The 25,863-nt window shown below is 49.3% G+C and overlaps 1 protein-coding gene across 2 annotated transcripts in view; it reads left to right on the top strand.

Annotated features, from left to right (window-relative positions):
• Positions 1-25,863, top strand: part of MIDN (midnolin) — a 46,513-nt gene that overhangs the window by 2,398 nt on the left and 18,252 nt on the right. Inside the window, exons 1-4 of one of the 2 annotated variants that reach the window (XM_081846283.1) lie at positions 10,223-10,365; positions 10,776-11,001; positions 13,389-13,476; positions 14,532-14,594. In XM_081846283.1, the coding sequence (XP_081702409.1) occupies positions 10,784-11,001; positions 13,389-13,476; positions 14,532-14,594 (369 nt within the window). In that variant the 5' untranslated portion in view covers positions 10,223-10,365; positions 10,776-10,783. Of the gene's footprint in view, positions 1-10,222; positions 10,366-10,775; positions 11,002-13,388; positions 13,477-14,531; positions 14,595-25,863 lie in introns of those variants that run through there. The other variant, XM_081846282.1, reaches the window with a different exon arrangement.

Below are 25,863 nucleotides of genomic sequence, written 5' to 3'. Positions count from 1 at the left end.
CGCCGCCCTTATGCCTCGAGGGCGCCGCTTCCAGGAGGGGGTACCTGGGCTCATATGTCCCAGTGGGGAGGCTGGGAACCCGCAGAGAGTGTGGCAGCACCTTAATTTCGGTTCTGGAAAGGGGCAGGGGCTGACCACCTGGCTGACCCAAGCACCCTGCACTTTGAACCCCAGCCGCATGAGAACCACCCTTGTTTGCTTACCCTCGCCAAACGCAGTCTGTGCATATTACTAGGCCTGTGTTTGGATAGTAGTGTGAAGAATAGCCTTGGCCCTGTGTGTGTGTGTGTGTGTGTGTTGTTTCCCAGACTTTATTTCTTATTTTTATTCATTGCATTTATACGGCACCTTTCTCAAGGTGACGCGGGTGGCGCTGTGGGTTAAACCACAGAGCCTAGGACTTGCCGTCGGCGGTTCAAATCCCCACAACGACGGGGTGAGAGCTCCGACGGGGTGAGAGCTCCCATTGCTCGGTCCCTGCTCCTGCCCACCTAGCAGTTTGAAAGCACGTCAAAGCGCAAGTAGATAAATAGGTACCAGTCCGGCGGGAAGGTCAACGGCGTTTCCGTGCGCTGCTCTGGTTTGCCAGAAGCGGCTTAGTCCTGCTGGCCACGTGACCCGGAAGCTGGACGCCGGCTCCCTCGGCCAGTAAAGCGAGATGAGCGCCGCAACCCCAGAGTCAGCCATGACTGGACCTAAAGGTCAGGGGTCCCTTTACCTTCTTCTCAAGGTAGAGCACCTAGTTCTTCCCCTCCTCATTTAATCCCCCAAAACAACCCTGTGAGGTAGGTCAGGGCTGAGAGGCAGTGGCAAAGCCACCAAGGTGACCCAGTGAATTTCATGGCTGGGTGAGGGTCTCTCTCCCAGGTCCTAGCGCTCATTTGATCTCTGTGAGGTGGGTCAGGCTGAGAGGCAGCGGCTGCCCCCGCCCCAAGCCCCTAAGTCTGTGGCTGAGTGAGGATTTGAACCCTGGTCTCTCCCAGCCTAACCACCACACCACAATGGCTCTCCGTTGTTCCAGGCAACCACTGCGATTGCCTCTTTCGCGAGCCTGTTGCGCCCATTGCACACACCTGTTCCACTGAGGCACCCGGTTTCCTTTCCCTGCTGAAATAAGCCAGAGTACTCCCTTATGTAATAACCTCCGTGGGAGAAAGAGGAGATGCTGGGGGCTGGGATCTCTTAGCTCTGAGGACTTCTGGAGGTGGGGAAGTATCGCATAAATCTTTCCCTGCGCCTTTGGTTAAGAAAGGAGGCGAGTGGGCGAGCCAAGAATGTGTCATTCGGGCAATCGGGTTCGTTTTATTTTCTTTCCCCCTTCCGAAATGCCCTGTGCGGTTGGCAGAGGCTGTTGAGGAGTACGGCACGGGGCATCCTCCTGCCTCGCCACTTTCGGACCTGTGCACACCTCGAGCGTGGGGGGGGGGGCAAAGCCGCGACGACGCTCTTGCGTTTCACGGAAGGTCGTTCGTGCTGCTGGCAAAGGTGGGGCTGGCATGGCCCTCTTTTGCCAGGCATCGCAAGCTTCCGGGTGGCTGGGGACTCCTCATCAGAGAAGGACAAAGAGCCCAGTGTGACCCAGAAGCTTGCTCTTAGGCCAAAGAGGTGCCAATCATCCAAGGAAGCTGTGTGTGGCACTTGGAGCCTGCTAGGACCTCAGGCTTACTGGGCCAAAGTTGGGGGCAAAGGGAGGGTCTCTAGAATGGCTAGGAAGTATTCCTCACCCAGCAGCCTTCTGTTCCTGCGAGGTAGGACCGTGTGTAAAAAAGCACTTTCCTGGGGAGAGGCGTGGCATTTCCAGGCGCCTGTGTTTTCCGCTTAGCTTTTTCCACGCCTTCCAGCGGTGGCCGTGTGCATCCCATAATTCTCCTGCTTCCCTTTATTTTGCCGAAAAAGGATCTCTCTCCTTCTGGCCTGCCTTGCAGATCTGCACCCCACATTTAAAGCACATTCGGCGCCCATTTAAAGCACCCGCCACACAAAGAATCGTGGGAACTGTAGTTCCAGGGCGCTGGGCATTGAGGCTCGGTGGCGGAGCAAGCTACAGTTCCCAGAATTCTTTGTGGGTGGGGGGTCGGGTGCTTAAAATGCACAGGGCAAGGGCCTTTGTTTGGGAATCTCTCTGCGATGCCTTTCCTCAGCAGCAAACTGCACTCTGCACATAGAATCATAGAATCATAGAGTTGGAAGAGACCACAAGGGCCATCGAGTCCAACCCCCTGCCAAGCAGGAAACACCATCAGAGCACTCCTGACATATGGTTGTCAAGCCTCTGCTTAAAGACCTCCAAAGAAGGAGACTCCACCACACTCCTTGGCAGCAAATTCCACTGTCGAGCAGCTCTTACTGTCAGGAAGTTCTTCCTAATGTTTAGGTGGAATCCTCTTTCTTGTAGTTTGGAACCATTGCTCCGTGTCCGCTTCTCTGGAGCAGCAGAAAACAACCTTTCTCCCTCCTCTATGTGACATCCTTTTATCTATTTGAACATGGCTATCATATCACCCCTTAACCTCCTCTTCTCCAGGCTAAACATGCCCAGCTCCCTTAGCCGTTCCTCATAAGGCATCGTTTCCAGGCTCTTTTCCTTTCGCCCGGCTGAGCCCACTTTGGACTGAAGAGAGCCAAGCCCTTGTGACATATTCAGGCGTAGATTTATTTGGGTAGGTGAGCATCCCTTGCTCCCAAACCCCTTGCAAGCCTTTTCCTGAAAGGGCACTCGCTACGTGTTAAACCCCAATACGCAGAGTTAAAGGTAAAGGTAAAGGGATCCCTGACCATTAGGTCCAGTCGTGACCAATCTGGGGTTGCGGCGCTCATCTCGCTTTACTGGCCGAGGGAGCCGGCGTACAGCTTCCGGGTCATGTGGCCAGCATGACTGAGCCGCTTCTGGCGAACCAGAGCAGCGCACGGAAACGCCGTTTGACTTCCCGCCAGAGTGGTACCTATTGATCTACTTGCACTTTGACATGCTTTCAAACTGCTAGGTTGGCAGGAGCTGGGACCGAGCAACGGGAGCACACCCCGTCATTGCGGGCATTCGAACCGCCAACCTTCTGATCGGCAAGTCCTAGGCTCTGTGGTTTAACCCACAGCGCCACCCGCGTCCCATCAATACGCAGAGTTAGGCCCATTGAAATTAAAGGACTTAAACCAGCCATGCCCGTCAATTTAAACCCGCGAGTAGGAATTAGATATATGACTTGGGTATTTTGGATCTTTAAAAAATCTACCTCCCTCTGAAAAACAGGTCAAAAGGGGGGGGGGAGGAAGATTATTTTTTTAAAGAAATCTGCATCAAAGATGTACCGTTTTGCTTACGAAACTCTCTTAAGTTGACATACAGCCCCCCCCCTTTTAAAAAAAATTCTGGGATCGCCCCAGGCAGTTCACCACCGAAGAAGGGATTTCAGCCCTTTGGCCGGGCCACTCCTCCCCCAAATATGCCTTAAACCCCCCCCCCCAAATGCACCTATTGTTCCTGGGGCTTTTAAATCTCCCCTTTCCCCACCAGGGGGTGCCCTTGTTTTGCTGGCTCAATCCAGAGCCCTTCCAGATCAGGTCCCCGTTCCATTTTGGCTGACAAGAAGACAACAGAGCGGAATAAGGTCCTTGCGCGAAGAAGCACGTTCAGGACCCAAAGGGGCTTTGCTCAGCACGGACAGGATCGGGCCACCCTTCAGCAGCTTCATAAGCTTCCCGAAAAGAAGGAGGAGGAGGCGTTGGGGGGAAAAACCCCAAAATCTCTCCATCACTGTGCGTCACGACCTCAAAGGACCCCAGATTTTAAACCTGTGGGTGTCAGATTATAGATGACACGGCTTCGTAGGGGTTCCTCGTCATCTTGTGCTTGCGTTATCCTCTCCCACCAAAACCCACCGTTCCCAGAGAATAATATTCCCCCTGCTGGTAAAATTGTTCCGCTTGTCTCTAGATCACTCCAACTCAGTTTTCTTAAGCGGTGTGCATGTGCAGGAAAGCTCATGCCAATAACAAACTTAGTTGGTCTCTAAGGTGCTACTTTGGGGACGCGGGTGGCGCTGTGGGTTAAACCACAGAGCCTAGGACTTGCCGATCAGAAGGTCGGCGGTTCGTATCCCGCAATGACGGGGTGAGCTCTCGTTGCTCGGTCCCTGCTCCTGCCAACCTAGCAGTTCGAAAGCAAGTCAAAGTGCAAGTAGATAAATAGGTACTGCTCCGGCGGGAATGTAAACGGTGTTTCCGTGCGCTGCTCTGGTTCGCCAGAAGCGGCTTAGTCCTGTTGGCCACATGACCCGGAAGCTGTACGCCGGCTCCCTTGGCCAATAAAGCGAGATGTGCGCCACAACCCCAGAGTTGGCCACAACTGGACCTAATGGTCAGGGGTCCCTTTACCTTTACCTTTAAGGTGCTACTGGAAGGAATTTCTGTTCCGTTTTGTTTCAGTTTTCTTACGCTATCCTGGGTGTCTGCAGAGCTGGAGGGGGGCTGCCGTTTTATCTAAGACCCCCAGGGCCCATCTGCCCTCTGCGTTTAAAGTGGTTATCGCAACATTTTAAACAGTCCCCGCAAATACCTTATTTTTTGCTCTATAAGACGCACCAGACCACAATGCGCACCTAGTTTTTGGAGGAGGAAAACAAGAAAAAAGAATTGTCTGAATCTCAGAAGCCAGAACAGCAAGAGGGATCTCTGCGCAGTGAAAGCAGCAATCCCTCTTGCTGTTCTGGCTTCTGGGATAGCTGCGCAGCCTGCATTCACTCCATAAGACGCATGGACATTTCCCCTTACCATTAGGTCCAGTCGTGGCCGACTCTGGGATGCGGTGCTCATCTCGCTTTCTTGGCCGAGGGAGCCGGCGTACAGCTTCCGGGTCATGTGGCCAGCAGGACTAAGCCGCTCCTGGCAAACCAGAGCAGCGCACGGAAACGCCGTTTACATTCCCGCCGGAGCGGTACCTATTTATCTACTTGCACTTTGACGTGCTTTTGAACTGCTAGGTTGGCAGGAGCAGGGACCGAGCAACAGGCGCTCACCCTGTCATTGCGGGGATACGAACCGCTGACCTTCGGATCAGCAAGTCCTAGGCTCTGTGGTTTAACCCACCCGCGTCCCTTTTATCACACTGGTGATAAAACACCCCAAACCCACAAGCGAAATATTAGCTAGGTCTACCAACAATTCACGCCCGCCTCCATTAACCAGTCCCTTGCAGCAGCGTTCTGGCTGGTCGAGAGTGCCTCTGAGGATGTACAGAGTGATTTCCCCTAGCTGTTAGCCCTAACCACTAAGCTAATTTACAGTTTAAATTATGGACAGGGTTTTTTCAGGCCCTCCTGCTCCTCTCATTTGGTAAAGGACTTGAGAATAATCACCGCTGGGACTTAATTCTGAGTAAATAGACGCAGGGTTGCAAGTCAAGCATCTGTTATAACCCAGATGTTTCATCCCAGACCCAAAATCTATTGCTGTACTCAATCCTCATCACCCAATCTGCAGCAAAATAATAATAATAATAATAATAATAATAATAATAATAATAATAATAATCCACATTGAGAATGCATCGATCCGTATAATTTCTAGCCAGCTATCTTCTACTCGGAGTAAACCCACTGAAATGAATGGACCTCAGTAAGCCACGTTTGTGAATTTCAACGGGCCCATTTTGCGTACGGCTTAAACATTGGCTGCAACCACCCCAAGAAGTACATCTAATATAGAATTTTGCTTGTTGATTAATATTACATTATCGGCTAGGCAGTTAACGCATCTCCCTCGGTTGTTTATTCTAGAAACGCCATCTCCTTTCTGCCACAAATCCAAGGTATCCCCTTTGCTACGTTCAGTGAATTTGCAGGTCTAACTCTCAAAAGGACTAGAAACTTGCTGCTCTGGAGAGATTTCGGAACGTACCTCTCAAGTCTCAAGAAACTGCTTTATAAGGAGTCTGGGCGTTGGTTCATTCGGCTCACGATTGTCTGTGTGGGGCCTCGATGGTGCAGTGGGGCCTCGATTAATTTTACCCCCAGCCAGCAGTGGGTCAGGATGGATGTCCTCTGGGTACCCTCCCACAAATCCTATAAAGACTCGAGGGGGCCGTTTGGAATCATAGCAGTGATGGGATGAAGGCAACAACCCCTCTCAGCTTCAGGGAATAACAGTGCCGGCTCCTGGCTCTGACAGCCCGGCCTGTGCAGCAAGGCAACGTGGCCTAGTGGTTAGAGCAGTAGATGGGAACCGGAGAGTTGAATTTGTACCCCTGTTTGCTGCCTTTAGCCTCTTAGAGGGGGCAGAAATGTAACTAATCACAGAAGAGTCACCAGGAGGGATGCCTGGGAATCCAAGCATAATAATAATAATAATAACAACAACAACAACAACAACAACAACAACAACAACAACAACAACAACAACAACATTCTGTCGAATTGCACACGTAGACTTTTCCTACCCCAACATTGCAAGAGGGGAATCATTGGTAGAGAACCTGCTGGATGGATGGGGTATAAAAATTATTATTATTATTATTATTATTATTATTATTATTATTATTATTGGTTGAGTCCCTCCCATCTGCAGTTTTCTTCCTTGAAACCCTAGACGGCCACAGCCACGGCCACTCAGTGTAGTAGACAAAACTGAACTTGATAGACCAACAGCCTGCCTTCTATGTCCCTGTTTCTGCGGCACTCTGCGCATGAACCAATACATTCTTTGTTTATCATATTTTCACCATGCTTCCACAAGGGAGCTCAGGCCTCTAGCTTGCTAGATACATGTCCTGAAAAGAGAGTTTTCACCTTAAGGTTGTATCCAACCCATTTTTAACCAGAGTAGGCCATTAATTTGGACCATGGAGGCACATAAATTTCCGTTGGGTTTATTCCAGGTATAACCTAACATGATATAGGTAAAGGGAGCCCTGACCATTAGGTCCAGTCGTGGCCGACTCTGGGGTTGCGGTGCTGATCTCGCTTTACTGGCCGAGGGAGCCGGCGTACAGCTTCCGGGTCATGTGGCCAGCAGGACTAAGCCACTTCTGGCGAAACCAGAGCAGCGCACGGAAACGCCGTTTACCTTTCCGCCGGAGCGGTACCTATTTATCTACTTGCACTTTGTGCTTTCGAACTGCTAGGTTGGCAGGAGCTGGGACCGAGCAACGGGAGCTCACCCCGTCATTGCGGGGATTCGAACCGCCGACCTTCTGATCGGCAAGTCCTAGGCTCTGTGGTTTAACCCACAGCACCACCCGCGTCCCATGATATAGCTCTACTTTTAAAAAGTGGTTCTGGGACCCTACAGTTCTGTGGGGCACAGATGTATTTATTTCTGATTAATTCTGCAAAAGCAGGGAGGACTGCAGTACAGGGCTGTTGTATTATTTTGTCGCAGGGGAATATTTTGGGATTACTTAATAACGAGTAGAGATTGGGTTTGTCTGGATACAACCAGGAAGCTGGTTTTCCCCTTCTGGACTACTGTGTATTTGCACAAGAGGTTTAGCAGAACAAACTCTGCGCATGCTCAGAGGCACTATTAATCAGCGAATACTCATTCAGGACAGGTCTCAGGGGCAAGACCTTGATAGGGGAGTTTGGGGTGGGTGGGTCAGTGAGCAAGGAAATATTTTGCAAGGCTCTATCAGTCTGCATAGACAGAAATTGGAAGACATGAAAAGGAGGGGAGTCAGTTTTGAGTTTTCCTCGCCAGATGTCTCCTGAAAAAAACCTAATTATAAATACCCCTTGCTCAAGTGCGGAAGGCATGTGAAGAATTTCAAGTTACCATGTGAAAACTCAAAACTTTCTCCTACCCCAAATGAATGGGACAGGGAAAGCATTCCCCAATAATAATAATAATAATAATAATAAGCACTTTAAAACAACTCTCATAATTTAAATTATCACCGTCTTCATAAATCAAGACAATAAATAATGCCTGTTTACAAGAAATAAATAAAGGAGAATTATATTTCCAGTTTTTGAGTTTCCAAGTACCTAGTCCCTGCTGGGTTTATTTCTGTGAAGGTGTTGGCAAGCCACTCTCATTCAGATGAAACCACACCCTGACCAGCTGACCAGTTCAGTTGGGGCCATTCTGTAGTGACCATGCCTATAGGATTAACTTTCTAGTATTTTGCTTTGATACATCCCTATGGAGTGAGTCCTATTTTATGTTGCGAACTGCCCTGAGATTTACAGATGTCGGGTGGTATATAATAATAATAATAATAATAATAATAATAATAATAATAATAAGTCAGACGTACAGTGGTACCTCGGGTTAAATACTTAATTCGTTTTGGAGGTCCATTCTTAACCTGAAACTGTTCTTAACCTGAAGCACCACTTTAGCTAATGGGGCCTCCTGCTGCTACCGCGCGATTTCTGTTCTAATCTTGAAGCAAAGTTCTTAACCCGAGGTACTATTTCTGGGTTAGCGGAGTCTGTAACCTGAAGCGTCTGTAACCCGAGGTACCACTGTACTTGGTTCATATTTTTCAGTGATTTGAGTTTGTGCTTTGTGATACAGATACCGTTTTGTCTTTTGATACCTCATTCACCTCTTTGTGAGGCTCTTGGTCCAATTAAAGGAACCGTAAATGTATCTCCAGCACTCCTGGGTGCCCCCTTGCCTCTTAGGTAAAGGGACCCCTGACCTCTAGGTCCAGTCGTGGCCGACTCTGGGGTTGTGGCGCTCATCTCGCTTTACTGGCCGAGGGAGCCGGCATACAGCTTCCAGGTCATGTGGCCAGCAGGACTAAGCCGCTTCTGGAGAACCAGAGCAGCGCACGGAAATGCCGTTTACCTTCCCGCCAGAGCAGTACCTATTTATCTAATTGCACTGGTGTGCTTTCAAACTGCTAGGTTGGCAGGAGCAGGGACTGAGCAACGGGAGCTCACCCCGTTGCGGGGATTCGAACCGCCGACCTTCTCCTGGGCTCTGTGGTTTAATCCACAGCGCCACCCGCGTCCCAATTTGGTCCAATTAGCAATGTACAAACAGTATTGTTAATAACAGTAACAAACAAACTGATAATAACATAGTAATATGTATTGGACTGGTCGTACGCAAGAAAAGCTATCCTAAACCTTTAAAAACTTGATACAATATTGCTATTGTAAATTGTATGTTATTATCATGACTTATTGTTACAGTATTATTAATTTATCATCATCACTTATTACATTTATATACCACTCTTCCTCTGATGCTCTTTGTGCGTCTCAGGGCTCCAAACCTTCCCTTTAAAAAAAAGAAAAACCCACTATTTTTCTTTTAAAAACAAAAACATTAATTAGGACAAAAAAGACCAACCCTCCAGTCTCCTTGCAATTAACATCCTTCCCATTTGGGCTTCTATATAATCTATCTATTCATAAGGGATTTGATTTCGATTGTATCTTACCAGCCCAGTGGTTTTTCCTACTTTCTTCAGTTTAAACTTGAATTTTGCTATAAAAAGCCGGACACGACTAAACGACTAAACAACAACAACATAATCTATCTATAAATCCATATATATGTATATATCTATATAAATATTTAAATATTATATATATATATATTATATATTTTATATATATATATATATATATATATATATATATATATATATATTATATTTATATATACATATATATCTAGATACATATATATTTGTGTGTGTGTATATCTATATATATTTATGTGTATATATATATATATTTCTATTTTTATATCTATATCTGTCTATCTATATATAAACACACACACAGTACAATCGATCTCACACACGTCTCATTCTTTAATACTGTAACGTTCTTTGTTGTAGGAAGAATATATTATGAATGGCCCTTAAAAAAAAAAAAAAAAAGACCGGGGCGGGGGAGGAAATACGGGGGCCGGCTCTTACCCCTCCCCCTCCCCCCCAAAAAAGCCGTGTGGGCGGAGAAGGGGGGGTAAAAAAAAAAAAAAACCTCCATCTTGGCCCCTCCCCCTATGGCGCTGGTCTGCGCGGAGCATCCGGTCTCCCTTTCCACGTGGGGGGAGAGCCGCCCGCCGGTCGCCATTGGCCCGCCGCCGTGGCGTCTGGGCGTTCGGAGGGCTGGGATTGGCTGGGGGGGGAGAGAGAGCAGGAGAAAAGAATGAATGGGGAGGGGAGAGAGGCTCCGCCCCCGTTTGGAACGTTGATACATTATAACTTTCGCTCGGCGGCGGCGCCGCCCCGCCCCCCTCCCTTCCTCTCTCTCTCTTTCTCTCTTTCTCTCTTTCATCTCCTCCTCCTTTCTTCTGCGCTGGTTAGTTTCACGCCAGACCTCGGCAGCAGCAGCAGCAGCCCTGGCGGCGGCGGCGGCGCCGGCTGCTTCGCTGCTCCGTCTGTGTGGCCGCGGGTTCGAGCCTCAGGTGGGGAGGAAATAATTTAAAATATATATATATATATATATTAAAAAATCCCTTTAAACTATATTTCAACCAGGAGACAGGTTTGGGGGGGGGTTGTGTGCGTGGTTTTTTTTACAAAGTCGCTTTCCCATTGTCTTTAAAGTGGGAGGGGAGAACTGAGCGTGAGTTTTGGGGGAGGAGGACAAAGGACGTCGGCTCCCTACGCGATCTTTGCACGCGTGGGGGGGGGGGAGAGAAAGAGAAAGAGAGAGCGGAGAGGAGGACGTCTGGAAAGCTTGCATTTGGATTGACTCCGGCGCCGTGTGAACGCTCGAAGCGGAGTCGCTCCGGTTTCTCGCGGGAGGCGCTCCTTTTGTCTGATCCGCGTCTCCTTTTCTTCCCCAAACCCCCCCCCCCAAAAAAACCTCTAGGTAATCGAATGGACCACCAACCCACCCCCAGGAGCTGCAGCCGGGGGCCTCCAGCCTGCGAAGCCGTTCAGAGCGAGCCGTCCATGAATGTGCTCGTTCACACGACCACCGGGGCCCGGTATGAGCTGTCTGTGCCCGTGGAAGAGACGGTGGAAGGTCTGAAGCGGCGGTTGTCCCAGAGGCTGAAGGTCCCGCGGGAGAGGCTGGCGCTGCTGCACAAAGAAAGGTAATTACACGTGTACGCACGCGCGTGTGTATTATATTGCTAATTCCCCTCTTCCTTTTACTTTCTTCCACCCCATCCCGAATACCCGTGTAGAGGAGCTAGGTTTAAATCGGGAGCTCGCAAGGGAGCAAGAAGTTCGGGTTGCAGCCTGCGAAGTTTTACTCGGGAGTAGACCCGCTGACGCTAACGGAGCGTCCCCGTGTCAGTGGGTGTTTGTGAACCCTGCTCGGGAGGAGACCCGTGGGAAAGGGATGTGCCCGAGTTCGCTTGGGGGGTGTACGAGCTCTACACGGGAGTAGACCTATTGGAAGGAATGGGCTTGAGGAAGCTGCGCGCCCCTTTAATTGCGCAGGGTCAGATCCGGATGAGAGCTTGGGCTCCAGCGCCTCGCTTTTCGACCTGCATCCCGGACCCCGAGGCGTTGTTCTACTCGGGAGTAGGCTTCCGCAGCTCTCCCCAAGAGGGCTTAATCCCAGAGCCAACAAGGCCTGGTGGGATCTGTGTGTGTGAGGGTTTGGGGTGAGGGAGAAATGGTCTACTCGGGAGTAAGCTCAGCCGGGAAGCTTCGCCGTGCAACTTTTTGAGAAGGGCAGGAAAGTGTAGCGGATCGCGCTCAGAGTAGACCCGTTGAAATGAGTGGAAGCGAGTTGCAGACTTGGGTCCCTTCCTTGCAATGGCTGGATTTTGACCCAGGAGGGGCCAAAAAATAAAAATAAAAAATCCTGTCTGCTTGCTTTTGTGGGGTGGGTGTGTTTGCACCCGTGTTCACACGCATGACACACTCGTGACCCTCCCCCTTTTTATATATCCCTGCTATAAACCTGTCTTTTGATATGTGTTGGTGCATATTTGCCTAAAATCGCCTAAAATGTATATATATTGTCAGGTTCCTTTGATAGCACCAGACTAGGATGTGTAAAAGGGGTGTGTTTATAAAAGAGATTCCTTCAGCCTAGATTTGGTGTGTCCCTAAAATACTTATTGTCCCCAAATAGCCCCCACTTCCATTTCTCCCCCTGTTTATGAACGGGGAGGGGGGGGTCCTCAAAAAACCACACTCTGAAATCACCCACTTAAAATTTGAGATATTTGGTGAGAATATTTATGTGGGTCCTTGCATGGGGTGGCTGGTTTTTTCCGGGGGGGGCATATTATTCATACCTATTCCCCCCAAAAAAAAAATCCACCCACAAAAGGGTTTGTCTGGGGCATAGTTGGAAATTCTCAATGTGGCCCCCAAATCTACCTGCCCCCCCCCAAATCCTGGCCTGGCCGTCTCCCTCCTGTCCTTTGTTCCGAAGGTTGATTCTTGCAATTGCAGGACCCCCCCCCCCACAATATACTCCGTCTCTGTGCAAACCGTACCTGCTTAAAAATAAATCAATCAATATTTGAGCATCCCTACATTGCAGGGAATCTGAAACATTGTATTCCCATTTTTTTTAAATTTATTTATTTGTAATTATACAGAGGATTTGTGGAAATCTAATTGCAACAGTAGCTTATAAGGGCCAGGCTGGGGGGGGGGAACGTCCCTCCTCCTCCCCCTCCTCCTCCTCCTCCTCTCTCTCCCTTTGTTTAACAAAATCTCAGCTTTGTTAGGGTAGTGAAAGCCAGATCAGTTCCTAAGATGCAAGGAAACGTTGCCTTTACGTGAGGAGCCCTTGAGGGGGAAGGCAATCTCCCCCCCCCCAGATTTGTCTATCTTCCCTCCCACCCCCTGTCTGATCTGCTTTTTATTATTTTTTTAAAGCATAAATCTCCAAAAAAATGCATTTTTATGTTCTCCCTTCTAGGTAAAAATAGGGGACAGTTCAAACTTAAAAACCAGGTGCCCCCACTCAAAGGGAACAGTAATGTCATTTTATTCTATATTTTCCCCTTTAGGTACTGGGCCTTGCAATATAATGTGGGGGGGGGGAGCCCCCCTTTTTACAACCATAAATGTATCGCTTGCGCTCTCTCCCCTTGGGAAAAATATGGCCATTTCTCTCTTCAGATACAATGGGGTTTGGGGTTTTTTTTGCAATGAATGAATGGATAAAATAATCTACCCAGATCTGTCGCTGAAATCGTCTGGCAGAGTGGGTTTGTGCAAAGAGATAGTTGCTTGACGGATGACTGCGGAATACCAGCTGCCCTGTGTCTGGGGTGGGCGGGGGGGGGGGGAGAGACTGACTTATTATATTGTGTTTACATAAAAGGAGCGGAAAGGGGAGAGGCTAACGGAAGACACTCCCCATTCCCCCAAAAAAGCAAATTCTGAAAAGATGAGAGGTTCTGTGCTCTGAAAGCAATTTAATTACCATTTGTATTTTTTTAAAAAAAGTAACAATGCTTTACCCCCCCTCTCTTTCTCTCCCCCCCCAAAAAAAATATCCTTTTAGTCGACTTAATTCGGGCAAACTTCAAGATCTGGGCGTTGGAGACGGGAGCAAGTTGACTCTGGTGCCAACGGTGGAAACTGGCTTAATGGTAAATAAGTTTCATTTATTATCTCCCCAGCATCAGGAGAAGCCAAGATGTGGCGCCCGCCGGGTGCTTTGAACTATAACTCCCATTTGCTGCAACTGGGTGTGTGTGAATGGCCAATGATTATGGGAGGCGTAGTCAGAAGACATTGAGTATGACGATGGATGCCTTAGTCATCCTCTAAGGAAGGCAAACTCGGCCCACCAGATGTTTTGGGACTACAACTCCCATCGTCCCTGAGCACTGCTCCTGTGAGCTAGGGATGATGGGAGTTGTAGTCCCAAAACATTTGGAGGGCCAAGTTTGCCTATGCCTGCGCTAAGGAACCACAGCTAGAAGAATCCCTGGCAGACGACCACCCAAACTCTGCAGAAACTAGTAAAATTCTGCCTACTTTTTTTGTCTGGCCCTGCACACCTCTGCCATGCGGCCCCCGGAAGATTGGCCCTGGGCCCATTAGTCCCCCGGCTAGTAAAAGGTTCCCTAACCTTTAATTTAATTGTTGGAGCCCCTCTGCAAGAGAACGGGTAACTCAAGGGCAGCCCGGCGTGGGGTGGGGGGTTAAGTTAGGCTCCCCTTGGGCTCTTTTCCTTTTGGCCAATTTGGAATGCTCTGTAGGCAATAACAATATAATAATAATTATTTATTATTTATACCCCGCCCATCTGGCTGGGCTTCCCCAATCACTCTGGGCGGCTTCCAAAAAAATATATAATGAAAATACTGTAATACATCAAACATTAAAAGCTTCCCTAAACAGGGCTGCCTTCAGATGTCTTCTAAAAGTCTGGTAGTTGTTTATTTCCTTGACATCTGACTGGAGGGCGTTCCACAGGGCGGGTGCCACCACCGAGAAGGCCCTCTGCCTGGTTCCCTGGAACTTGGCTTCTCGCAGTGAGGGAACCGCCAGAAGGCCCTCGGCGCTGGACCTCAGTGTCTGGGTAGAATGATGGGGGTAGAGACGCTCCTTCAGATATACTGGACTAGGCAAAGTGTCAATTTTTGGAAAAAGATTTATCTTATTTTCCTTGTTTCTCCCCCCAAAAACCCACCTACAGTCGCAAGCATCCAGACCGGAGCAGTCCGTAATGCAAGCGTTGGAAAGCTTAACAGAAACTCAGGTAAGGACACCTTCGGCTCGGGGTGTGTGGGGGGGGGGGAATTTCTCCCAAATACCTTATTTTGTTGCATTGCCTGAAATCACCCTACAGGGCTTGGTCAGGGGCAGGCTGTCTCAGCCCTGGTGACCTCCAGATCTGGAAATGCCTGGTTTTCCTAAAATCTGGATCCCCCTGTATTTAAAAGAAGGATTTCAAAAGAAGAACGAGCTCCGCTTCTGCCTTTGGGTAAAGCTTCCTTCTTTCCTTTCGGATCACTTCCCTGATCGCCGCCATACTGACTTGGGAACTTTAGTGCGGTAAATTTTGTAGGTGAATTGTACATCTCCTTTTCTTTTCCCCAATCGCCTGTGGTCCAGGACATCTTTGGTCCCGCGTGTATTTTATTTTATTTATGCATTTGACGTATCTTTAATACATCGGTTAGACAATTGTCGCCCATTTATCATACTTCCCTCCCCTCCGTGAGGGTCTTAATTTATTCCTTATTAAGTTGCATCTCCTTAATAACCTTTAATGTGCATATTTTATGCACTATTTTTATCTGTTGTTAGCCAGCTTTGGCCGGGGAGGACGGGATACAAATACAAAATTATTGTTATTATTATTATTAAAGCAGTATCTCGACACTTTAAAGCAGTCACTCCCCCAGAAAATCCTGGGAGTTATAGTTTAAGGGTGCTGAGAGAGCGCTGCAATTCCCAAGGTGGTTAAACAGTCCATCCCCCTTTGTCGGGGAACTCTGGGAATTGCAGTTCTCTGGTGGGAACAGGACGGCGCCTAAGAACTCTCAGCACCCTGAAACTACGTTTCCCAGGATTCTTGGTGCACCGTGACTGCTTTAAATGTAGAGTGATGGGACTTGAGAAGGTTGAGTGTCTGCTTTGTATGATCTCGTTTTTTTGCGAGGCTTAAAGGCCATAGAGCTGAAGGAGGAAGTACGAAAGAGTGCCGCTCTTTCCCACTTCCTCTTTCATCTCTATGGGCGTTTCGAGGCTCTGGATGAATTGCACCAAATCTGAATTTTCGTTTTATTTTCGCCTGATCTGGTGGAGGGAGGGCAGAAGGGGGTAGAGGGAGGTGTTGCCATGGGGCTCGCTCCAAAATGCAGATGCGTCTGTGGGGTCTAGATAAGTTGGCAACCGCTGCCTTTAGGGAGAACCCAGAAGGGAAAACCTAGCCTTTTGATGGATTTAACTGAATCCTGTAAGGGAAACTTGTGACTATTAAAGGAGTGGATTTGTCTCCCACATCACAATGGGCTTTCAGAGCTGGGGGGTTCAGGACCCTTGGCAAGCCAGGGTTATCATCATCATCATCATCATCATCATTATTATTAATTATATTTTAGGAGTCTTCAAGGAAGGCTGCTTAACACTGATTTGGGTTGGTAATCCTTCAAGGCTAGAGGAAAAAGGCAGCGAGATGAGGGTCTCTCAGCTATAGGTCTACTCTGAATAGGGCTAACATTGCACATGGCTCATGGCGTTCTAAATTACCTAAATGAGTCCTGGTCCATTTCATATCTCTGGCTTTGTCCCTCGCCATTAGTCTGCTAGCCACAGGAATGAACGAACAGAACCAGCCGCAATTTAAAACGCATCACAAAAGGAAAAAGCATTGGGGAGGGAAGAGGAAACCAAGCGGGCACCGATTCCTAAAATGGCTGTGGTCCCGTTGAACTTAATGGACAAGGTGAACTGGGGGGGGGGGTTCCATTAATTCCGGGGGTGGAGGCAGCCCACTCTGAGTCCAACATAGCTGGATGAAAACCGATTGTCTTTCTAATCCTCGTGTGATCAAAACATGCGTTTTGATAATGTGATTTAAAATTAAGGTGTGAGCCCCTTTCCAGTCGTCCTGTCTCTCCCCCCCCCACAGCCCCAATAAGTAAAAAGAAGCATTCTCACAATAGCAAACCAGACACCTGTCATTTAATTTCAATAGACCAACAACTTGTAGTATTCACGCAGTTTGGGGTGGGTTTTTTTGGTTGTTGTTTGCGATTATTCCCCAATGCCAGATTCACCAGAGCATTTATATCACTTCTAAGGCACCTCAAATTTACTACGTGGCTCCCAGAGTTTAAAAAAACTAAAGGTAAAGGTAAAGGGACCCCTGACCGTTAGGTCCAGTCGTGACCGACTCTGGGGTTGCGGCGCTCATCTCACTTTTCTGGCCAAGGGAGCCGGCGTACAGCTTCCGGGTCATGTGGCCAGCAGGACTAAGCCGCTTCTGGCGAACTAGAGCAGCGCATGGAAACGCCGTTTACCTTCCCGCCGGAGCGGTACCTATTGATCTACTTGCACTTTCAAACTGCTAGGTTGGCAGGAGCAGGGACCGAGCAATGGGAGCTCATCCCGTCACGGGGATTCGAACCGCCGACCTTCTGATCGGCAAGTCCTAGGCTCTGTGGTTTAACCCACAGCGCCACCTGCGTCCCTTAAAAAAACTAGGCCCACGTTTATTTTTTTAAAAAAAATGAATGTATACTAGGGCAATGTTGTGGGACGGCCACTTAATTATTATTATTATTTTGTCTCCTGCCCAAGCGCAGAGAAGCTTTTGGCTGGCGGAGGGGGAAGAGATTTGGGGTGCAGAGTAGCAGCAAGGGGTGGTTGAAAGAGTCCAATTTCTCCTTCCTCTCTCCCCCCCCCTCCACCCCACAGTCTGATCATTATATAGAGAAGAGAGGGGTGGGGAATTTTGATTTATTTGCTGTGCTTGCTCTCTCTCTCCCAGCCCCCATGGGAGTAGGAGCCTCGGGAAGAGGCAAGGGTGGAATTTGAGGGGGGGTTGGCCTATTGATGGCAAGGGGGGGGGGTTCACGCCAAGAATGCATGCATTTTTTTGTGGGGGGGGGGAGCTGAGCCGAGTGGCAGCCAGCCATCTGTTTCTGATGGGTCTGGCTTTGATTATTCTGGCTGCTGCTAAACCCACATTCCTTCCTCTTTGCTGAGACTTTTCTCTTGGTAGCAAAAAAATGTATGGGGGGGTTGGGGGGGCGGAGGGTGGCCGGGTTTAAAGGCTTGCCCATGGCTTCCTCTGAAGTTTTGATGCTGGCCTGGCATTTATTTTGAAGTTGAAGTTCTTGTCCATTGAAGGGAATGCGTCTTAGTTGTGGCACGACGTCTGTGCTGAATCAGGCCCAGTAGTTTTGGCGCAGAATCCTGGCCAGCCCCATGCTTTCCCTTTAATTTCGAGCCTGCGCTACTTGCAATCTTGTAGGCATTTAGTGCACATTATTTATTTTATTTTATTTTATTTCTATGCTGGGTCTGACTGGGTTTCCCCAGCTACTCTGGGCGGCTCCCAACAAAATATTAAAAACACGACAAAACTTTAAAAACTGCCTTAGACTGCCTTCAGATGTCTCCTAAAAGTCAGATAGTGGTTTATTTCCTTGACATCTGGTGGGAGGGCGTTCCACAGGGCAGGCGCCACCACCGAGAAGGCCCTGTGTCTGGTTCCCTGTAACTTCGCTTCTCGCAGGGAGGGAACCCTCCTAAGGTCCCAGGCTGGGTGTCAGCATTAAAGCACAACTTTTTAAAACAACTTTGCAACCGTGAAAATTACCATTTCGTGCATCTCTCTTCGTAAATATTCATTCTCTGTTTAGTAAATCAATATTATTCATCGCCATCTTCGTATTGTGAAATGTTGCGTTGTTTTTAATGTTGTGAACCACTCGTGAGATCTATGGGGCCGTAAAGAAATTTAATAAGTAATAAAGCTCCCTAGAATCTGTCACATGTCCCCTGTATATGTGTGTATGTGCATGTATATACCGTATTTTCCGGCATATAAGACGACTGGGCGTATAAGACGACCCCCCAACTTTCCCAGTTAAAATAAAGTTTGGGATATACTTGCCGTATAAGACTACCCCTCTTCCAACGCACACCAAATAAAAATTAAAAAAAAAACAGTCCCCAGTCCGGCTCAGAAATCTGCTCCACTTCCCAGTGGCCGGGGGCTTCTGGGGCCAATTTTCAAGTGTATTTCTGCTTCATCTAGAGAGCTTGGGGTCCTCTGATTTAATTTGCGGTCGTTTTATCCTTTGGTGGGGAGTTGCTGCCGGAGCTGCTGCTGCTGTAGCCGGCGTATAAGACGACCCCCGACTTTTGAGAAGATTTTCCTGGGTTAAAATGTAGTCTTGTACACCAGAAAATACAGTATATCTAAATATCTCTATCTATATGGCAAGCTCTGCCCCTGAAGGCTTGCAATCTTTATGAATATTATTTAAAAACAAACACACACACACGAGAGGAAAGAGAGTTGGTGAGGGAAGAGGAAACCAAGCAAGCTCAAGTCACCAAACTGCTTCTGTGTTCTTCCTAGGACAGGGAAATGGCCGGGGGGGGGAACCTCTCCTCTCCCCCACTCCCCCTAGCAAACCTCTTCTTTGCCTAGCTTTTCCACAGAAGGGAACGCCCAGTTACTGTCCGGGTATTTACTTGGGGTGGGGAACAGAGAGACAAAACCAGGAAGCCCCACCTCTCATTCATCCTGCGACTGTTCTGCTCGCCTCAAACTGCTGCCCCGTCTTCTTTCTGCTAAGAGCAGAAAAATCTGCTTCCTCGAATGTTTGGGGTGCGTCTTACGAAAGATCTGACGCCCTTTCCTGAGATCTGGCTGCAGGGCGGGTGGCTGAAATCTCTCGCTTCCGTTCGTTGAGAGACGGGTGGGTGTGTTTTATTTAATTACTGTTGCGGCGTTCTCCAAAGCAGCTTTCCCTCCACAACAAACCTGTGAGGTAGATTAGGCTGGAGGGGGTGCAATTGCGGGGGGTGGGGTTTGAACCCCTGTCTCCCATGGGTTCCCCGCCCTTGATGAATCGCCTGCGAGGTCGGCCGGGCCGAGATAGCCACCGTCTGCCCTGAGGTCACCCATTCAGCTCCATGACCAAGTGGGGATCATAGCTGTCAAGCGTCCCTTATTTGGCGGGACAGTCCCTTATCCCAGCGCCATGTCCCACTGCTGTCCCTTATTGATGCTGTCCCTTAAATAAGCTACTGAAGGTAATGGGGCCCTTTCTATGTCCAGCTGTCCTTTGTCAACAACAAATTGTTGCTGTTTTTTGTGTTGAATATATGCTATATGGTAATTAATGGACCTAATAGGTATCTAAAGCCATTCGCATGCAACAAAATATGTCTTTTATCAAAGTAATTGTTGATCCCTTATTTTGGCTGCTGATCCTTTATTTTCGAGGCTGCTGGTCCCTTATTTTCAAATCTGTAAGTTGACAGCTATGGTAGGGATTCGAACCCAGAACCTAGTAGTAGTATTATTACCCTGCTGAGAATCTCCGCTTTTACAAGTCTGTGTGGGTTTGCTCGGCCGAAAATCATAACCCCTCCTGGGTTGCGTTTTGGTTTTCAGCATGGGCACCATTTTTGGTGAGGAAGATATTGGACTACAACTCCCATCATCCCTGAGATCTGGCCTTGCTAGCTAGCTAGGGGCGATGGGAGTCGTAGTTCAACAACACACAGGTTGAGAAAGGCTGGTTTGGACTGAGCAACGCTTTGCTAAATTTCCTGTTCCTCCTTGACATTGATTGTTGTTTCTTGTGTGTGTTTATTTGCTTTGCAAGGGGTGGGGTGGTCCAGGAAGTCTGTGGGGTGCCCCTCCTGTGATGCCTGCCACCCTCCTCTCAGGGAGGGCGCCAGCCGCCCGCCCGCCCCACCCACGGAGCATGGCCGTGGTGCCACCCTCCCCGAGCGGCGGGGAAGCGGGCAAGGCGAGGGTTACCTCGGGCCAAGTTTTCTGAACACGTCGTCGGAGAAAGGAAGAATTCGGTGTACTCTGAGTCATCTCTGGTTTCTGGGAACTGGGGCTCAGCTCTTGAGCTGGATTCAGAGGCAATCAATTTATATTTCTTCCTTCAGAAGGCTTTCTGAATCCTAGCAGGAAAATAATATTTTTTTCCCCCTTTTCGGATGGTTGGCACAGAAGTACGTCTCTATCTCTTTCTTTCTCTGTCTGCCGCCCTCAACCCAAACCCATTGCCATCTCTCTAGAGAACATGGAGTTGGGTTTCTCTCTCTGTGTCTCTTTTTCCCACCCACCCATTTCCCTCCCAGAAGACTGTGTGATTGTGAAACTTGCGTCCTCCGGCGCAGATAACCCTCTGAGGTTGTGTTGCAATCTCTGTGACAGCAGGGTTTTGTTTTTTTAAGTTCCCTCCCGTAGTTTGTGGAAAGGCTTATCGGCAGCCTTGACGCGTTTGTCGAGGGCGGCAGGTTCCCTGAGCATGTGCAGAGTGCATTCCCCACCCAGGGCGGGTGTGCAGTTGTGCAACTTCATCCTCCAGGGCAGGTAACAGGTTTTGAGTTTGGATTTCCCTCTCTGTTGTTTTGCAGAAAGGTTTGTCTCTGCTTCCAGGGCAGCAGGGTTTCTGAGCATGCACAGAGTTTCATTCCCCCCCCCTTGCCTCTGTCATGAGCCTTTGGAGTGGCCGTTTTGCGTGAGGTGTGTACGTGTATTTCACGTTACAAGTTGACAAGTTAAGAGAAATTTTGTCCAGAGTGTGAGCTCAACCTACCCACAGCCGAGTCGCGAATCAGGTGTTTTGCACGTAGAAAGTCCCAGATTCTGATTCCCAGCATCCTACACTTAGACAATAATGAGCCAGGTAACAAAACAGCTTCCTGTCTTCCTGGCTCTAAACCAGGAAGTCGCAACAATTCCTTAGAGTGCGCGCAGAGTGCCTGGCAACCAGAACCAGGCCTACAGAGCTAAGGGATTTAGGGAACTGCATATCCCCACTGGAAGGTGCGACCTCAAGCTGTCTTCCTTCCCATTTGTAAAAAAAAAGTGGCATCTCTATGAGCCCGCTAACTTTCCTCTTCCCTCCCCAGCGCTCTTTCCTTGTGTGATGCGTATTTGAACGTATTCGTTCGTAGAATTGTAAAGTGCAAAGCATACTGCTAGGCTCCTCTGGTCCAACCCTTTGCAATGCCTCAGACCTGGGTATGCTTCCCCCCCTTAAAATGCCCCCCCAATTACCTGCATTAGCGCTTTCTCTCTTTTAAACCAGGCCCAGTGAGGTATAAAGTTGGCATGTGAATTGGCCAACCTGGTGTCGTCCTGGGACTCCCAGTTCCCACCCGCCCCCTGTCCCCAGGAATCAGCTGTGCTGGCCGAGAACTGTAGTGTGTAGCGCCCGGCGGGCGATGTTGGTCGGGTGTCCTCATCCGTGGTTCCTTTGACCCATTGTCTCTGATGCCAGGCTGGCAGATCTATGCTTTATCTGCCTATTTGTGTGTGTTTTTGTGCTTGCGTACAGAGAATTGGGCCTCTTCCTCCTTTCTCTGTTTCTTTTGTTCTCTCTCTCTTTCCAAAGAAGCGAGCGCCAGGGGAAGATTTTATTTTTAGTCGTGCCAGCACGGAGGTGGCTGGTACTCAGGGCATCATCAGCCTCCGGTTAATGACAGCGAAGGGCGCTCCGTCTTCAGCCTGGCCTCTGACGTCAGAGGAAACGCGAGGAGGAGGGCAGAGCGAGAGACGGGCTCTCTTCTGCAGCAGGGGCAGGGTGCCTTAATGGTTAGAGCGCCAAGCAGAAAACAGATGGCAGTTTAAACAAAAAACTGAGGGGGGGGGGGCGTTGAGCCTTAAGGGGGCTCAGAGCTATGAGTCACGGGTGGGTTTAGTTTTCTCCCAGCTGGAGAGCCCTCCGTTCTTATTTCAAAGAGCTGTGGAACTGGCAGGGGGGACCCCAAAGGCCATCTAGCCCAACCCCTTGCAAGACAGCATTTTTGGGGGGGTTGGGGGGCATCAAATGCATGTAGATTCCAAGCTATTTCCCCCCGTACTGGTGCACAATCCCGAATTAATTTTTTTTTTTTTTTGCCTCATTCCTCCCTGTGCTATACCCTCAGTCACAGAGTCTGTGAAATGGGTTTGCGATATCCCCTGAGGCTGCAGTGGCATAATGTGCGGTCCTTATTTTGTTAGTTCCCTTACAGCTTCGTGTTATTAAAACACTTTATGGTCAGGTTTATTGCCCTGGCGGTGTATATTGCTTTTGTATTTTTCAACGGCTGGCTTTGGGGGGGGGCACAAAATAGGTTCCTGCATTTCTTGACCTCCCACGTTCCCCTGGTGCCTAGTTTCTATAATAAACAGATAATCTGTTTACCTGGGGGGGGGGAGGCAGAATAAACCCTCTCCACAAAAATTTACCCCCCTTTTTGCCAGGGGGACAGAGTACTTGAGCGCCACGGAAATCCCAGCAGAGGGGCTACGCACGATTTTACAGCGGTGAGGGGGTGGGCAGAGAGAATTTATCCTTGGAGGAAAGGCTCCCCCCAGACCTTTTATGCATATGGAAATTGCCATTTGGGCTGGCGTGGGGCTTTTGAGAACAAAGGAGTGCCTTCCATTCAGCGGGTGGAACGATATTATTTTTGTTGGGGGGGGGGGAGCCTAAAAAAAAAGCATGCATTTTTTCCCCTGATGGAGAGGTAGAAAGATTCTCTTCCAGCTGCGTGCGACAGACGCCCCCGCCCCTCTGCTGTTTAATCAAAATCAATAATAAATATTGCTTGCTGCTTATTGCACGGTGACGGGTAATGCTGGTTGTTTTTTAACCGGGCGGGTGCCCAGCGGTCTTTTGTGCCGCCGGTGGGGGCGGTTGCTGCAGGGAGAGACACACAGACCGGGAGTCGTGACTTGCGGCCGGCAGGTGGGGGGGGGGAAGAGGGTCTTTTGACGGCAGAGGCTCCCTTGCGGCTGGGCTGGTTTTGGAATTTCGTGACTGGCGCAGGCCGGGGGGGGTGATGCCAGACGCCTGGAGATTTGGAGAACGCGGCTTCTCTCCTTTCTGCCCCCCCAGCTCTCCAGACTTGGGGGGGGGGGCAAAGGCCAAGTCTCTAGTCCTGTAGATCTGCCTTGGGTCACCTCAAGCCCTTGTTGGAGGGCTCGAGGTTGTCATAGAGCAGCAAACTTTTTCAGCAGGGGGCCAGTCCGCTGGCCCTCAGGCCTTGGGGGGGGGCTGGATTATATTTTGCAAAAAAAAAATAAAAAATGAATGAATTTCTATGCCCCACAAATAACCCAGAGATGCATTTTAAAGGACACATTCTACTCGTGTAAAAACACCCTGATTCCCGGACCGTCCGTGGGCCGGATTGAGAAGGCAATTGGGACGGATCTGGCCCCCGGGCCTTAGTTTGTCATAGAGGCAAGCATTTGTTCTGGCCCTGATGGAAGAGACCATCCTTTGCACTCGCAGATAGACTGCCCTTTTCCATGGCTGATCCATATACTAGCTCCAAATAATTCGGTTGGAGGGGGGGTTGGTTGTGCTTCATTCATGCTACAACCCCGGACAGTATGTTTGAGAGGCTCTGAGCTTCATGGCTGTGGGGTGGGGTCTGAGTTCGAATTCTCCCTTCCAGAGGCACCATGAGGGTCATCTGGTCCGACTCCACTGCAATGCAGGAGACAGAGTCCCCCCCCCAAAAATAAATAAATTCCTGGGTTTCAGTGCAAGAGTCCCCCCCCCAAATAAATAAATTCCTGGGTTTTCCACATACCCTTCTTGTGGCAGGGAGTTCCATAGGGTAATTACCAGAACAGGCGTGTTTTGCCCTCTTCTATTTTGCCCCACATCCCTGGTAGCAATGTGGCCCATTGCGGCAACCAGGAAACCCAGTCTCTGCCCTCGAGGCGCTTACAGTCTTGGGTTTCGGCTGCAAATGAAGGCAGGAAGATTAGACCACGTGCCGAAGGACTTACATCCGCAATCTTTGCATCCCTGGGGATAGGAATGCGTACTCTACACTAGCTAGCGGGGCTGCACTCTGCACATGCTCAGAAGCCCCTCGAGGTCACCATTCCTGGGTATTTCAGCCACTTCCACCCCAGTGTCGGTGAAGAGAATACAGAAACAGTTACGAGGTCTGAATATGCATGATTTGTTAAATCAATTTACCGTATTTTTTGCTCTATAAGATGCACCAGACCACAAGACACACCTAGTTTTTGGAGGAGGAAAACAAGAAAAAAAAATATTTTGAATCTCAGAAACCAGAAGCGCAGTGAAAGCAGCGATCCCTCTTGCTGTTCTGGCTTCTGGGATAGCTGCGCAGCCTGCATTCGCTCCATAAGACGCACACACATTCCCCCTTACTTTTTAGGAGGGAAAAAGTGAGTCTTAGAGAGCAAAAAACACGGTATATTTTTTTAACATACGGGGGGTTTTTTTGCTTGATGCTTTCCACATCTGTTTTGTTTATGATGCTGTTCCTGCAGAAAAGAGCAGCGCTGAGGTTCGTCCCACTTCTTCCGTGTTTAGGTGCCTTCTAACCTTTCGAAAATAATAATAATTTGCGTGCTAGAGGTGGTTTCAGGTCTGCTTCCTCCAGGTAGCAGCCTGCTAAACCTCGCTCTGCTCAACTTCCCGGCTGTCCGAAACTCAACTTCGCTGCTTTCGCGCCCACTGCCGGCATCCGGCCCCCCCTCAGTTCCCACGGGTTTCTCAGAAACTTTGAAGCCGGGGGGTGTTGTCTTCCATTTCTTCTGTGTGTGTAGATGGGGCATGAACAGTTGTGGGGAGGTCTAGGGTGTTGAAAGGATCCTAGCAGGTGCTGGGGGAGGGGGTTGGAGTCGAGTAGGGTCACGGATGATGCAAGGAGTGGTTTTTTGGGTGCGCTTAGATTTTTATTATGGGACGCAGGTGGCGCTGTGGGTTAAACCACAGAGCCTAGGACGTGCCGATCAGAAGGTCGGCGGTTCGAATCCCCGCAATGGGGTGAGCTCCCGTCACTCGGTCCCAGCTCCTGCCAACCCAGCAGTTCGAAAGCACTTCAGAGTGCAAGTAGATAAATAGGTACCGCTCTGGTGGGAAGGTAAACGGCATTTCCGTGCACTGCTCTGGTTCGCCAGAAATGGCTTAGTCCTGCTGGCCACATGACCCGGAAGCTGTACGCCGGCTCCCTCGGCCAGTAAAGCGAGATGAGCGCCGCAACCCCAGAGTCGGCCGCGACTGGACCTAACGGTCAGGGGTCCCTTTACCTTTACCTAGATTTTTATTACTTTGCTCTCTCCGTTTTGCTGACATTTCTGCAGCAACAAGAAAGGAGAATTCCTCTCTGTCCGTCCGTGCTCATTGCAAAAAGTTTTCGGAAGTGTCGGTTGAACAACTCCTAGCGAGAAAAGCAGAAGGGAAAGTCTTCTCCTAAAAACCTCCACTGCCTTTGAAGGAGGAATAAACTCCAGAAATCCCTAAGGCAGGGGTCAGCAAACTTTTTCCAAATCA

Source organism: Podarcis erhardii (assembly GCF_964252035.2).
Source record: "Podarcis erhardii genome assembly, chromosome: 18".
Taxonomy (NCBI): Eukaryota; Metazoa; Chordata; class Lepidosauria; order Squamata; family Lacertidae; genus Podarcis; species Podarcis erhardii.
Note: the sequence above shows the minus strand (reverse complement) of the source record. Positions and strands in the feature narration are given on the sequence as shown.